This window comes from Dendrobates tinctorius, unplaced genomic scaffold, assembly GCF_039654945.1.
Source record: "Dendrobates tinctorius isolate UK_male_01 unplaced genomic scaffold, ASM3965494v1 ptg000098l, whole genome shotgun sequence".
Classification (NCBI taxonomy): domain Eukaryota; kingdom Metazoa; phylum Chordata; class Amphibia; order Anura; family Dendrobatidae; genus Dendrobates; species Dendrobates tinctorius.
Genome location: NW_027361766.1, coordinates 9,415,779 through 9,429,453, shown reverse-complemented (window position 1 = coordinate 9,429,453; position 13,675 = coordinate 9,415,779). Strand labels below are relative to the sequence as shown.

At 46.4% G+C, this 13,675-nt stretch overlaps 1 protein-coding gene across 1 annotated transcript in view; it reads left to right on the top strand.

Annotated features, from left to right (window-relative positions):
- Positions 1–13,675, top strand: part of NRAS (NRAS proto-oncogene, GTPase) — a 48,280-nt gene that overhangs the window by 19,838 nt on the left and 14,767 nt on the right. Inside the window, exons 2-3 of the mRNA XM_073587087.1 lie at positions 8,387–8,514; positions 9,921–10,099. Coding sequence (XP_073443188.1) covers positions 8,404–8,514; positions 9,921–10,099 — 290 coding nt within the window. The 5' untranslated portion in view covers positions 8,387–8,403. The remainder of the gene's footprint in view (positions 1–8,386; positions 8,515–9,920; positions 10,100–13,675) is intronic.

The window sequence follows — 13,675 nt, the reverse complement described above, 5'->3', positions numbered from 1 at the left end:
CCACCAACTTTGCATATGTCAATAGTACAGGTGAATGTAACAATGTTTGTGATATATCTTGTCAGGCAATTCAGATTCTCCACCTATGAAACACTACTTTGCCTGTCACCCATGGCAGTACCAACTTCGAGAGGCCTTTCAAGGACAGGAAACCTTCAAGGTAAAAAGGACGGCTTCTCTCTCCGCATCAGTGGTTTCCTGTCCTTGACGGGGGTACCTTCAGTTGCATAGCGGGAGCAGCAGCAGATTTGCAGAAGAAAGAAGACAAGTTCCAAGACCTTGGCCGGTTGGTTGCCGTAGGGCACCATCTCTGCTTCGGCCGGCACTAGAGATACGGGAAGCGCCTCGGGGGAGCCTGATGGGGTCTCAGCCGTCGGTTGCCATTACAGCATGGTTAGCCGGCAGCCCTGCTTTCCTGCGCAGCCGAAAACTGGAAGTCACGCTCTGATGACATGGCGGGGACCTTTCGTCCAAGAATACTTCCGGGGGTGGGTACCGGAAGCTGCAGGAGACGCCGGCCAGCAGATCTCCTATGGGCATAGTACTTAAGGGTGGATCGCTGGCCAGGCAGGGGCATCAGTGCAGCAATGGAGGCACAGCAGACCTCTCCGCAGCAGCAGAGTCTGCAGCCAGAGCAGCTGCAGCGACCCCCCACGCCAGCCTCACTGGGATGGAAGTTCCGGACGCTCCAGTGGGGCACGCAGGTCCAAAGATTCCCAGACAAGTTGACGCAGCTCTACCAAGATGGAAGATTCCGCAGTCCCTAAAGGAGACCTTTCGGACGACGTCCTGCCTCCTGTTCTGTTACCCTTTAATTTCCTCGGAGTGGCGAGTGAGCTAGGAGAATGCCTTTTTAATCAAATTTCTCTCTCCCTCTCTGGCTTTCTTGTAGAAATTGTAAAGGGAAATCGAAGCACAGAGTCTGCACTCTGTGCGGTTAGGATCTGTATAGCACATGGCCCAAACCATTATGCCAGGCGTGTATCAATGACACTGTGCCCAATGAGACCCCTGACTTCTTTCACCTTAAGAACTCTCATCAGAGCTGAGGTGGAGAACTCATTAAAGTCCCGGTCCTTCTCAGGGGAAACGCCAAGAAGGGACAGGACCGAAGTGTCTCCTTCATCGTTGATGGCATCTGACGAGGGAATTCTGTGAGTTACTTCGGAATCCTCGTCAGAAAGCAGCTCGGGTTATTTCTTCCATCTGGAAGAGGTGGACAATTTAGTTAAGTTGGGTAAGGTCCACAGTTGGACTGGTCAACCAGAACCCCAGAAAGTCTCTCCGAGATGTCATGTTTATGCTTCTTCTTGTCCAAGGTGCCAGAGTTTTTCCTGTGAATGAGAAATTGCTGACTCTCATCATTAAAGAGCGGGAGAAGCCAGATAGGATAGGCCCTTTGCCATCCTCCATCAAAAGGAAGTACCCCTTTCAGTTCATCCCTCCCCTTTGAGGACTTGGGATTATTGAAAGAACCTCTTGATAGAAAGGTTGACTCCTTTCTTAAAGCAACAGGGGCATTGAGACCAGCCATCGCAGAAACTTGAATAGCGAGGTCCCTCATGGTCTGGCTGAGCACATTGAAAGACCAGCTGGCTGACAATTCTTCCAGCGACGCCATTAGGACCCAGCAATCTGGGAGGAGGGGGGAGGAGGGGGGTTGGGCAGCAGTTTTTGGCGGATGAATTATCTAATGCAGGCCGGAGAGCAGTCTGGTTAAAGAGTTGCCCAGGGGACTTTCAGGCAGTAGGTAAACTATGTTCTCTCCCCTGTGAAGGTAGATATTTATTCTGCTCGGCTTTGGATGACATCTTAGAGAAAGCGGCCGATAAGATGAAAGGATTCCTGAAATCTCCCTTCTTGTCCTTCGGGCAGTCCTTTCGGGGGAAAAGATAAAAGATACAACCGAAGGAGAACATCCACAGAATATAGGCGGTGGGAGGATAGACCAAAAAAGACCAAGGGTTTTCTGTTTGGTACTTCTTCCCAAAGTGGTCGAAAGCCCTCCAAATGACTCTCCACCCCAGGTAGGAGGAAGGTTCTCCCTCCTTCTTCCAGCCTGGGAGAAAATCTAAAATATCATCCAGTCCTTCTGAACCTGGTGGGGGCAGGTTTGAAACTGGAGTTCGGGAAACATCCCCCAAACAGGTTCGTTGTGACGGTCCTACGAGCGTCCGACTCGGAGCAAATTGCATTACAGTGAGAGGTACTGAGCCTCTTAAAGAAACATGTTCTGCAGGATGTACCAGCAGGAGAAGGCTTCTATTCTCGACTGTTTCTAATAAAGAAGCTGGATGGTTCGTACAGAACGATTTTCAACTTGAAGGGCCTGAACAAGTTCTTGAAGATTGTGAAATGCAAGATGGAATCAATAAAATCAACAATTCAACTGCTCTTTCTGGGTTGTTTTAGACCTGAAGGATGCGTATTACCATGTGCCAATACATGTAGCGTTCTGGAAATTTCTTGAGTGGCAGTACCAGTACGGGGCACCTCCAGTGCAAGACCCTTCCCTTCGGCCTGGCAGTGGCCCCTCGTGTATTCAAGAAGTTAATAGCGGAGGGTACAGCCCACCTCAGAGAAAGAAAGACTGGTCAGCCCATACCTGGACGACTTCCTAATATTAGGCCGTTCTTTCACAATCAAGTGAGAGACATAGCTACCATGTTAGAAAGCTTAGGGTGATGTTTGAACCTAGAAAAATCAAGGTCGTACCCACAAAGGGCACAAACCTTTCTAGGACTTTTACTCGACACTCTATCCAGCAAGAGTGTCGCCTACCAGAGCAAAAGAAGAAAAAGTTGCTCAGTCTCCTCTCCAGATCAATACAAGATCCAGTGATGTCCCTCAAAAGTACTATTTCCCTCCTGGGCTCCCTGACCTCATGTATCCCGGCAGTGAAGTGGGCCCAGATCCACTCGAGATTTGCAGGGGTTTGTCTTGGAAAGTCAACGTCCATTGCAAGGGCATCTGGAGGGTACACCGACCCTGCCTCGGGAGTTTATACTTTCACTTCGCTGATGGTTGGGGATTAAGTCCCTTCGGGAAGGGGTCCCGTGATTTCCTTACGTCACCAGGGTAGTTACCACAGACGCCAGTCCCAGGGACTGGGGAGCACATCTGGACGACCAACTGGTACAAGGAACATGGTCAGCAGTAAAAAAGAGAACCTCCTCAAATATGTTGGAGCTTCTGGCGGTAGAGAATGTGTTGCAATCATGTGAAAATATTATCAAACAACCAAGTCACAGTGGCATACCCAAATCATCAGGTGGGTACACGGTCCGGTTCCCTAATGTATGTTACCAAGCGAAATTTCAGCCTCGCGGAAAGAAAGATCTTGTCACTATCTGCACTTCACATCAGGGGAAAGGACAATATAAAAGCAGATTTTTTTTTTGAGCCGCAGGGCGAATGGTCCCTCAAAACGTCAATATTCAAACATCTGGTGGACATGTGGGGGAGGCGGAAGTCAACCTTTTCGCCACTCGACAGAACAGCAAAGTGGAGAGGTTCTGCTCCCCGGATCCGACAGAAAATCCCCAGGCGTTAGACGCCTTTTGGATCAAATGGGACTTCACCCTGGCCTACGCCTTTCCCCCATTCTGTCTAATACCAGCAATTCTCAGGAAGATCAGGCAGAACGGGGCAAGAGAAGTACTCGTAGCCCCCTTTTGGCCCAAGAGACCCTGGTTCTTTTGGCTGAGGAACATGTCATAGAATCATAGAATCGTAGAGTTGGAAGGGACCTCCTGGGCCATCTGGTCCAACCCCCTGCTCAAAGCAGGATTCGCTAAATCATCCCAGTCAGATGTCTGTCCAGCCTCTGTTTGAAGACTTCCATTGAAGGAGAACTCACCACTTCTCGTGGCAGCTTGTTCCACTCCTTGATCACTCTAAAGGGGGTTTTACACTAAGCAATATCGCTAGCAATATCGCTAAAACGTCACTGGTTTTGTGACGTTATAGCGATATTGCTAGCGATATCGCTATGTGTGATACTTACCAGCGACCGGCTCCCCCGCTGTCCATCGCTGATCGCGCGAGAATGTCCGGCTCCATTTCTCGTCGTCTGCTTCCTGCTGGGCTTCCTGCTGTGACGTCCAGCGACGCGTGGAGGCGGGCGGGAGGACGCAGGATCGCTGTGTGTGAAAGGTAAGTATCGTGCGCTGCGTCGCTGCTACATCGCTGTGAGATCTTTCTGTATGAAAGCTCACTAGCGATCATTTAGCGATGCACCAGCGATCCTGACCGGGTCGGATCGCTGGTTGGATCGCTGGTGCATCGCTAAATGTAAAAGGGCCTTAACTGTCAAAGTGTTTTCTAATATCTAATCTGTGTCTCCTCCCATTCAGTTTCATCCCTTTGCTTCTAGTCTTTCCTTGTGCAAATGAGAATATAGTTGATCCTTCTACAATGTGACAGCCCTTTAGATATTTGTAGACAGCTATTAAGTCTCCTCTCAGTCTTCTCTTTTGCAAACTAAACATTCCCAAATCCTGCAACCTTTCCTCATAAGACAGGGTTTGCAGACCGGTCACCATTCTGGTCGCTCTTTTCTGAACTTGCTCCAGTTTGTTGATGTCTTTTTTTAAAATGTGGTGCCCAAAACTGGACACAATATTCCAGATGAGGTCTGACCAAAGAGAAGTAGAGGGAAATAATGACTTCACGTGATCTAGACTGTATGCTTCTGTTAATACATCCTAGAATTGCATTTGCCTTTTTTGCTGCTGCATCACACTGTTGACTCCTATTCAGTCTCTGATCTATTAGTATACCCAAGTCTTTTTCACATGTGCTGTTGCTTAGCCCTATTCCTCCCATTCTGTATATGCTTTTTTCTTTTTATTGCCCAGATGTAGTACTTTGCATTTTTCCCTGTTAAAAATCATTCTGTTAGTTGCTGCCCACTTCTCCAGTTTATTTATATCTTTTTGAATCCTCTCTCTCTCTTCCCTAGTATTAGCTATCCCTCCTAGCTTTGTGTCATCAGCAAATTTAATCAGTTTACCCTCAATTCTTTCATCTAAATCGTTGATAAAGATGCTGAACAATACAGGGCCGAGGACAGAGCCCTGTGGTACCCCACTTGAGACATTCTTCCAACTGGATGTGCAGCCATTTACGACCACTCTTTGGGTCCGACCACTAAGCCAGTTATGAATCCACCTAACAGTTGCCTTGTCCATTCCATACTTAGTCATTTTTTCAATAAGGATTGTATGAGATACTTTGTCAAATGCTTTGCTGAAGTCAAGATATACTATACAGCATTTCCTTGATCCACCCAATCAGTGATTCTGTCATAGAAGGAAATTAAGTTAGTCTGACATGACTTATTAGTTACAAACCCATGCTGACTCTGTTTAATCACTTCATTCTTATCCAGGTACTGACATACATGTTGTTTAATAATTTGTTCAAAGATCTTTCCTGGTATAGAAGTCAGACTCACCGGCCTATAGTTGCCTGGGTCCACCTTCCCCTTTTTGAAGATAGGAACAACATTTGCTCTTCTCCAGTCTTCTGGGACTTCTCCTGTTCTCCCAAGAATTTTCAAAGATTATGGAGAGGGGTTCAAAAATTTCTTCTGCTATCTCCTTCAGTACTCTGGGGTGTAATTCATCTGGACCTGGAGACTTGAATTCATTTAGGTTAGCTAAGTGTTTCCTCACTATATTTCTGTTTATAGATATCCTGGATTCTTCTATTCCCTTAATAGGACAGTGAAGAACAGTTGATGTTAAATTTCCTTTCTGAGAGAAAACAGATGCAAAATAGGAATTTAAAAGTCCGGCCTTCACAACATCCTGTCTTACCATTTCATCATTTTCATCCTGTAAAAATCCTATAGCATCTTTGACTTTTCTTTTACTTTTGACATATCCCCAAAATCCTTTATTATTGCTTTTGACATCTCTTGCAAGCCTCAATTCATTGTCAGCTTTAGATAATCTGATTTGTGCCCTGCAGGTTCTGCAGACAGCATTATATTCTTCTTTAGATATGCCTCCCTCTTTCCATTTTATAAACATTTTTTTCTTCCTTTTTCCATGTCAGTCATGGAACCCTGGGTCCTTCTGGAGATCCTGGACTTTCTAGCTCAAGGGCCTGTGTTCCTTCCTCAGGTGCTGGGCTGCACTTAACAGTCTGGAACTTGAGGTCACTGCTAGAAGGTAAGGGGTTTTCTACCAACCTGGCCTCTACCTTACTTGCTAGTAGGAAGCCGGACACTACAATAATTTATGGTAGGACCTGGAAAAAATTCTTATCTACAGGGTGTTCTCTGGAAGGAAAGGTGCCCCTAAATGAAATCCTGGAATTCCTCCAGAATGGCCAGGACAGGGCCTGGCTTGTTAGTCAGGTTACACAGCATATTATATTGTATGGAGAGGGGGTGGGAGACACAAAGATAATGCTGCACTTTCTGTCATCTCTCCCTACGGCTGGATGTACAGCTCAGGACTGCCATCTATTTTCCTTCATTGTGATATGTATGGGAGACATCATAGCAGCTGATAACCTCTAGTCTGAAAGTCATATAATGGCCAAAAATGGTCTTATTGCCCATGTACGCACATGGTCGTGTAATTTGAAAAGCTACTTGAAAGTATTGTGACCCTTTTAAATTAGATTTTTATGTTGAATTTATTTATTTTAAATGTTTTTTTTTTTCTGCACTTTCATATCTCGATTTGCAGGAGCACTGCGACCTGCCGACATTCCCAGGGTCTCTTCTGATTAGTGGGCGAGGTGCATCGTCATGAGCAGCATCATGTGACCACAATGATGTCACGCCGACCTACGAGTCAGCAGTGGCGCCTGGCGTACCGGCAGCTGGCTGCTTCTCAGGGCTGCACGACTTTGCTATTGTCGTAATGGTAACGATGTAAAATAATTCTGCCGTCTCATTTTTACTGAACAACCGTCAAAGCAAAACACGAGAGACAATGTTGCAATTGCATTTTTGTTGTTGGATTCGCCTTTCACACCACTTGGAATTTGTCTTTTCTTGTCTTTCTTCCATAAAATATAAGAGAAAAGGAATGGTATCGATCAAAACTACAACTTGTCTTGTTAAAAAAAAAAAACCCCGTATGGCTACGTCAACCGTAAAATAAAAAAGTTAGGGGTCTTGGAAGATGGGGAGGAAACGGCTAAAGGTGAAAAACCGCCTGCTCCTGAAGGGGTTAATGTATGGCTTTGTAGTCCACGTTGAGTATCCTTTCTAGTATTATAATGGGAGGCTGACTGTGGATACGTTGCCGCAGAATGTCCGTCCCCATGCCTTCCCTCGCATTTCTTGTCTCATCTGATTACCTCACAGCCTGTACGTTGCAGTGAAGGCTCCTGCATCCAGCATCATTACGATGGTGTGATTGCTTCACTGACTACATGAGTTATATTATGGGATGTGAAGATGTGCCAGAAGAAGATGAACGTGCTTTCCTTCCAGCTTTCAGGTGCCTTGTCCCGGCCACCACTTCTGCGTGGCTCCCGTGCAAAAGGAGGAGGCCCCCCCGTGCAGCTCCCTTTTTATGGGATTTGAGGAGTTCACGTGCATCTCAAACGGAAAAGGAAACCTGCAGACATAATCATTTCTGTGGTTTCATGTTACTGGTTGTTACATTTTCTCCATGGCTACAATATTGTTTTTATCAACAGACAAATGGGCACATAATGGGAAATGACTTGGCATTGGTTGTATCTTCTGTGTGGGGAATTCGCTAAGCAAGAACATTCTCTTTTGGTCTCTCGTAGATAGCTACTGCTATTGTGTCTGCGATAAAATAGCAATTCTTTTAAAGATTTTTCCATGGCCCATGTCAGACTGTTATCTTCCGTTTGTAGCCCAAGTTTGTCATATACGGAAGCAAAAGCTCCTGGCATATACGTTGCAATATCCGTAGTTTTCCATTTACCTGCAGGAGCCTCCCGTTAGGGTGGTATGCGTCAGTATAGCTTTTATGGAAGTTTGGAATAATGTAGTAGACTACGTATTCCATACAAAGGTTTGCAGTGAAAAGATGGACTTTCGTGCAGTAGAACATGTGCCCATGAGCAGTGGAGCCCCTATGCCTGTACACTTTGATACTATGCCGCCGTCTCCCAACAGCTCTGGCGTAGGCTACAAATATAATGTGTCTAGATCTGACCACGTAAATGTCTTTATCCAGTTGAGCGCTGTACTATAGCTCCAACAGTCCCATAAACTCTAAATGGAGCAGCAGCGAGCATGCGCCACCAGGGTTTCCGTTCCCCTTTTCTCATGCGTGTGAAGCTCCAGCGATCAGACCTATCCAAATTACAAAAAGTATGCGTGTGGTTTTCTTTCTTTTACATATTTATTTTATAACTTCTAACTGAATTTTTTTCTCTGCAGGGATCCACTCTACAGAAATGACGGAATATAAGCTGGTGGTGGTGGGAGCTGGCGGTGTCGGGAAAAGTGCCCTAACGATACAGCTTATACAGAACCATTTTGTGGATGAATATGATCCTACCATTGAGGTACAGCCTACAATCAGCCGAACCAAGGAGATAAGTGATATTTGCACCAGCATGGTCCCTACACCAGTACTATTGGTGTTACTAGAGGCTACACACACTAAACAAGTTAAAGGGGTGGTCCGAAAAACATTAATTTTCATTTTAAATGCCTATCTATTTAATGCCATAATCTAATCTATTTTCTAATGTACTTTAATTAAAAAGTCCCTACTGTTCCCTCACTTAATCAGCCATCATGAGCAGTGTTCCGCTCTCGCCTGTCAACCAGTTAAATCCCGCTAAGTCACTAATAGCGGAATTTAACATGCGTCTGCCAGAAGCGCTTCATTCATCCTGAAGCGATCAAACTTTATATGATCGCCTGAGCGATCAGTCGATAGCAGCTTCAAGTCTCCTATAGGGACTATGAAAGTAAATAAAAACAGTTTTTTAAAAATATGGAAAAAATAAAAAGTTCAAATCACCCCCCTTTTACACAATTAAAAATAAGACAATACTCCCCCCCCCCCCCCCCCCCCAACACACACATTTGGTATCGCAGCGTTTAGAAATGTCCAATCTATCAAAATATAAATTAATCCAATCGATAAATTGAGTAATGAGCAAAAAACTTGAAACACTAGAATTAGTTTATTTGCGACCGCAACATTGCTGTAAGAGGTGATCAAAATATTGTATCTACCCCAAAATGTTATCAATACAAATGTTAGCTCAGGGTGCAAAAAATAAACAATCCAGCCCCCAATCCTGAAAATTCAAAGCATTACGGGTCCCAGAAAATGGCGACAAAAGCATAACTTTTTTTTTTTCGTGCAAATTTCTGCCCAAGTTGTTTACCACTTACAAACACGTGGCCTTTTTTTTTATCTGTGTACTCATTCTGACCTGGGGAATCATTATCGGGTCAGTTTTACCATGTAGTGAACGTGATAAATAAATAAATTGGAGACTTGCACTTTTTTTCCCCAATTTCACTGCACTTGGAATTTTTCCCCGTTGTACAGTATACAATAGTAAAATCAATGGTGTCATTCAAAAGTACAACTCGTTCCAAAAAAAAAACAAGCCCTTATATGGCTATAAATAAAATTTAAAAATAAAAAAGTTCCAGCTCTTGGAAGAAGGGGAGAAAAAAGTGGAAACTGGCCCGAGGGTGAAGGGTTTAAAATGGGGCTTCTAGGATTTTGAAAGATAAAGTCGCTAAAAATCTGTTAGCATAAGGGAAAAAAAGCAGAGACTCACTTGTCAGGGTACCAATGTGAAGAGCTGTTTCCTGTTGTCAGATTTGACTGTGCCACATCAATGTGATTTTTGGGACCTTATGTATCTCAATGAATTAAGCAAACTAACTATATGTGCGATCTGTTTCATCCTCTGCAAACTCTCTTGCCTTTGTCTCCCTGTAGGATTCTTACCGGAAGCAGGTGGTGATTGATGGGGAGACCTGCTTGCTAGATATCTTGGACACTGCGGGACAAGAAGAGTACAGCGCAATGCGCGACCAGTACATGCGCACGGGGGAAGGTTTCCTTTGCGTGTTTGCAATCAACAATAGCAAGTCGTTTGCAGATATCAATTCCTATAGGTAACGCACATCTGTAATCCATATTTAACCCCTTAGTGACAGAGCCAGTTTGCAGCTTAATGACCAGACCAATTTTTACAATTCTGACCACTGTCACTTTATGAGGTTATAACTCTGGAACGCTTTAACGGATCCCGCTGATTCTGAGATTTTTTTTTTTACATATTGTACTTCATGTTAGTGGTAAAATTTCTTCGCTATGTCTTGTGTTTATTTAAGAAAAAAAATGGAAATATGGCGAAAATTTTTAAAATTTTGCAATTTTAAAACTTTACATTTATATGCCCTTAAATCAGAGAGATGAATCACACAAATTTCTTAATAAATAACATTTCCCACATGTCTACTTTACATCAGCACAATTTTGGAAACAAAATTTTCTCTTGTTAGGAAGTTATAAGGGTTAAAAGTTGACTAGTGATTTCTCATTTTCACAACAAAATTTACAAAACCATTTTCTCTATCGCTTCATTGGGGGACACAGAAACCATGGGTGTATGCTGCTGCTACTAGGAGGCTGGCACTATGTACAGAAAAAGGTTAGCTCCTCCTCCGCAGTATACACCCCACCAACCGGCACTAATTTCGTCAGTTTAGATTAGTGTCAGTAGGAGGTGGACATGGGTCTTTCATTAGACCCATGTCTACCTCCGTGTGCGTCGTTTCCTTTCAGGTTTCCGGAAGGATACAGAGTGAATGGCCACATCTGTAGTCTCACAAAGAGACTATGAGTATGGCGTGTACTGCCACCCAGTATCCTTATAGCTCTCCACAGCAGGACCAAGAGCCTACACGGGTGCGTGTCAGCGTTCCAGAACTGGTGCTCGTCCCCCGTCTCCCACCCACTCGCCTACCAGAGCCTGTCGGTTTGGAAGAGGCGTGGACATCACTCTACAAGAATCATGAACGCTGGATGATGAAGGTACTTTTCTTCCCCAGGTTTTGCTCAGAAGACGGATCAGGCAGAGGGTAAGTATGGGGCCCCTGAGTCACATATCTCCCGAGGATCACGGCTCCTATCAGCACCCCGTGACAGCTTGTTTTCTCACCCTGCCCCCCTTCCCCCCGGTTGCACTAAGCTTATTTCTTCTCTGCAGCCAGGCCTCAGGCAGAGATCCGTTCAGGAGAGATCGCAGCGGCAGTGCAGCGATGCCTCTGTGCCGCCCCGCACTTCCCGGCGGCCGCCGCGTTTAGGCTAGTTTCATACTAGCGCTTTTGAGAGCAGCGACGGCCTGCTCCCTATTGCTCCACGTGAGAGTGAATCCCCCATTCCTGGCTGGGCTTCTTCTCTATCACAATCAGTGGCAGATCTCACCAGGGTGTCTGTCCCTAGTGGCCGTTATTGATAAGTTGCCCCTGGATACTTCTGCGGGATCCAGCAGGTTCACAAGAGGCTCCATCTGAGCCAGCCAGCATGAGCCGCAAAAGGCCCAGGCAGGATCTCAGGCCGGAATCCTCCCCTCGCCCCATCTCACCACATAGTCCTTCTCAGCAGTCTCCTTCCCGTGCCTCCTCCCCCGAGTCAGGGGAAGCATTCTCAGATGCGCTGTCCGAAGGGATTTTGGAGCTGGATTCGGACCATATCGCGGACATGAAGGTTACAGTACAGAACCTCATTGCAGCGATCAACCACACTTTCGAGATCACAGACTCCCCTGCGAATCCCTCAGATCAGGAGGTTTCGTTCAGATGGGCAGAAGCACCTTCCAGAGTCTTTGCTTGTTTGATAAGCTCCTTACCAGGGAAAGGGAAAATCCAACCAGGCGTTTTCAAAGAGGGAAACGTCTCTGCATGCTGTATCCCTTTTCTCAAGAGCTCACCGACAACTGGTCGGCTTCCCCCTCGATAGACGCTCCTGTGTCCAGACTATCTAACAACACGGTCCTTCCGATCTCAGGTGTGGCATCTCTAAGGGATTCTAATGACAGGATCTTAGAATCCTTAGCAAAGTCCGCATTTGAAGCGGCTGCGGCGGTGCTAAGTCCGGTCTTTGCTTCCACTTGGGTAGCAAAGGCCATAGCTACTTGGGCGGAAGATCTCCGCCAGGGCATTCTTGATGGAACCCAACCAGAGCGACTGGCCGAGCTAGCCAACCAGATCTCCCATGCAGGGGAATATTTGGTCTCTGACTCCTTAGATGCCGCGTCTTGCGCAGCTCAAGCGTCCAGCAACGTAGTTGCAATCCGGCGTACAATTTGGCTTAAGGCTTGGCAGGCGGATTTGTCATCAAAAAAGTCCCTTACCAATCTGCCTTTTCAGGGAGCGCGTCCCTTTGGATCCCAGCTGGATCAGATTATTAAAGACGCCACTGGTGGCACAAGCTCACTTCTTCCTCGGTCCAAGCCTCGTAGACCCCCTCCAAGGCGTCAGTTTCGGCCTTTCCACCTCGTCGCGGCGACAGAGCCTTTCTCCAACCAACAAAGGCCGCAAGCCCGTCAGGATAGGAAGAAGGTCTCCTTTAGGCCCACTCCCTCCTGGCGATCCCACTTCTCCCAAGGCAGATCCTCAAGGTCCAGAACTGGACGATCCACATCGGCATGACTATCAACAGAGCTCCGAGATGCCTTCCCAACTGGGAGGTCGACTCCTTTTCTTCAGAGACGTCTGGCTTGCCTCGGTGGAGGACGCTTGGGTCAGGGAAGTTGTATCCTCAGGATACAAGATAGAGTTCGTTTCTCAGCCAGGGAATCGTTTTTTTTGAATCTCGACCTCGCCTTAGTTCCGTATTTCTTTGCATCCATCGCCTCTCTTCTCAGTTTCGGGGAAATTGTGCCCGTTCCCGAAACAGAATGCTTCACAGGGTTTTACTCAAACCTGTTTGTAGTGCCGAAAAAAGACGGCGCGGTCCGGCCCATTCTGGATCTCAAATTGCTGAACAAAAGGGTCTGCCTGCGACATTTCAGGATGGAGTCGCTTCGTTCAGTAATCGCTTCCATGGAGGCGCAGAAATTCGTGTGCTCAATAGACATTCAAGAGGCCTATCTGCATGTCCCCATCTTTCCTGGGCATCAGAAATTCCTGCGTTTCGCAATTCATCAAATCACTTCCAGTTTGTCGCCCTGCCGTTCGGTCTCGCCACCGCGCCCAGAGTGTTTACAAAGATCATGGCGGCGGTGATGGCTCTGTTGAGGATCAGAGACCTCGTCCTCTTTCCGTACCTCGACGACATTCTAGTCAAAGCTCCGTCTTTTCCCCAGGCTCTCGAAAGTCTAACCATCGTTCTCAACACCCTGTCCAGGTTCGGGTGGCTCGTCAACAAAAGGAAGTCCTGCCTTGTTCCGACACAACGTCTTGTGTTTCTAGGCTTATTGTTCGACACCCGTCAATCGAGGGTCTTTCTTCCCGAAGACAAGATGATCTCTCTTCGACAGGATGTACGATCGCTGCAGAGCCCCCAACTTACATCCTTCCGGTCAGCCATGAAAGTCTTGGGAAAGATGGTGGCGACGGCCGAAGCGATTCCCTTTGCTCAATTTCACTCGAGACCGCTTCAACAGGCCATTCTGTCTCGGTGGAACAGGTCTGTCTTTTCCCTGGATCGTCCAATTCGCCTCTCGTCCCGGGTCAAACAGTCCC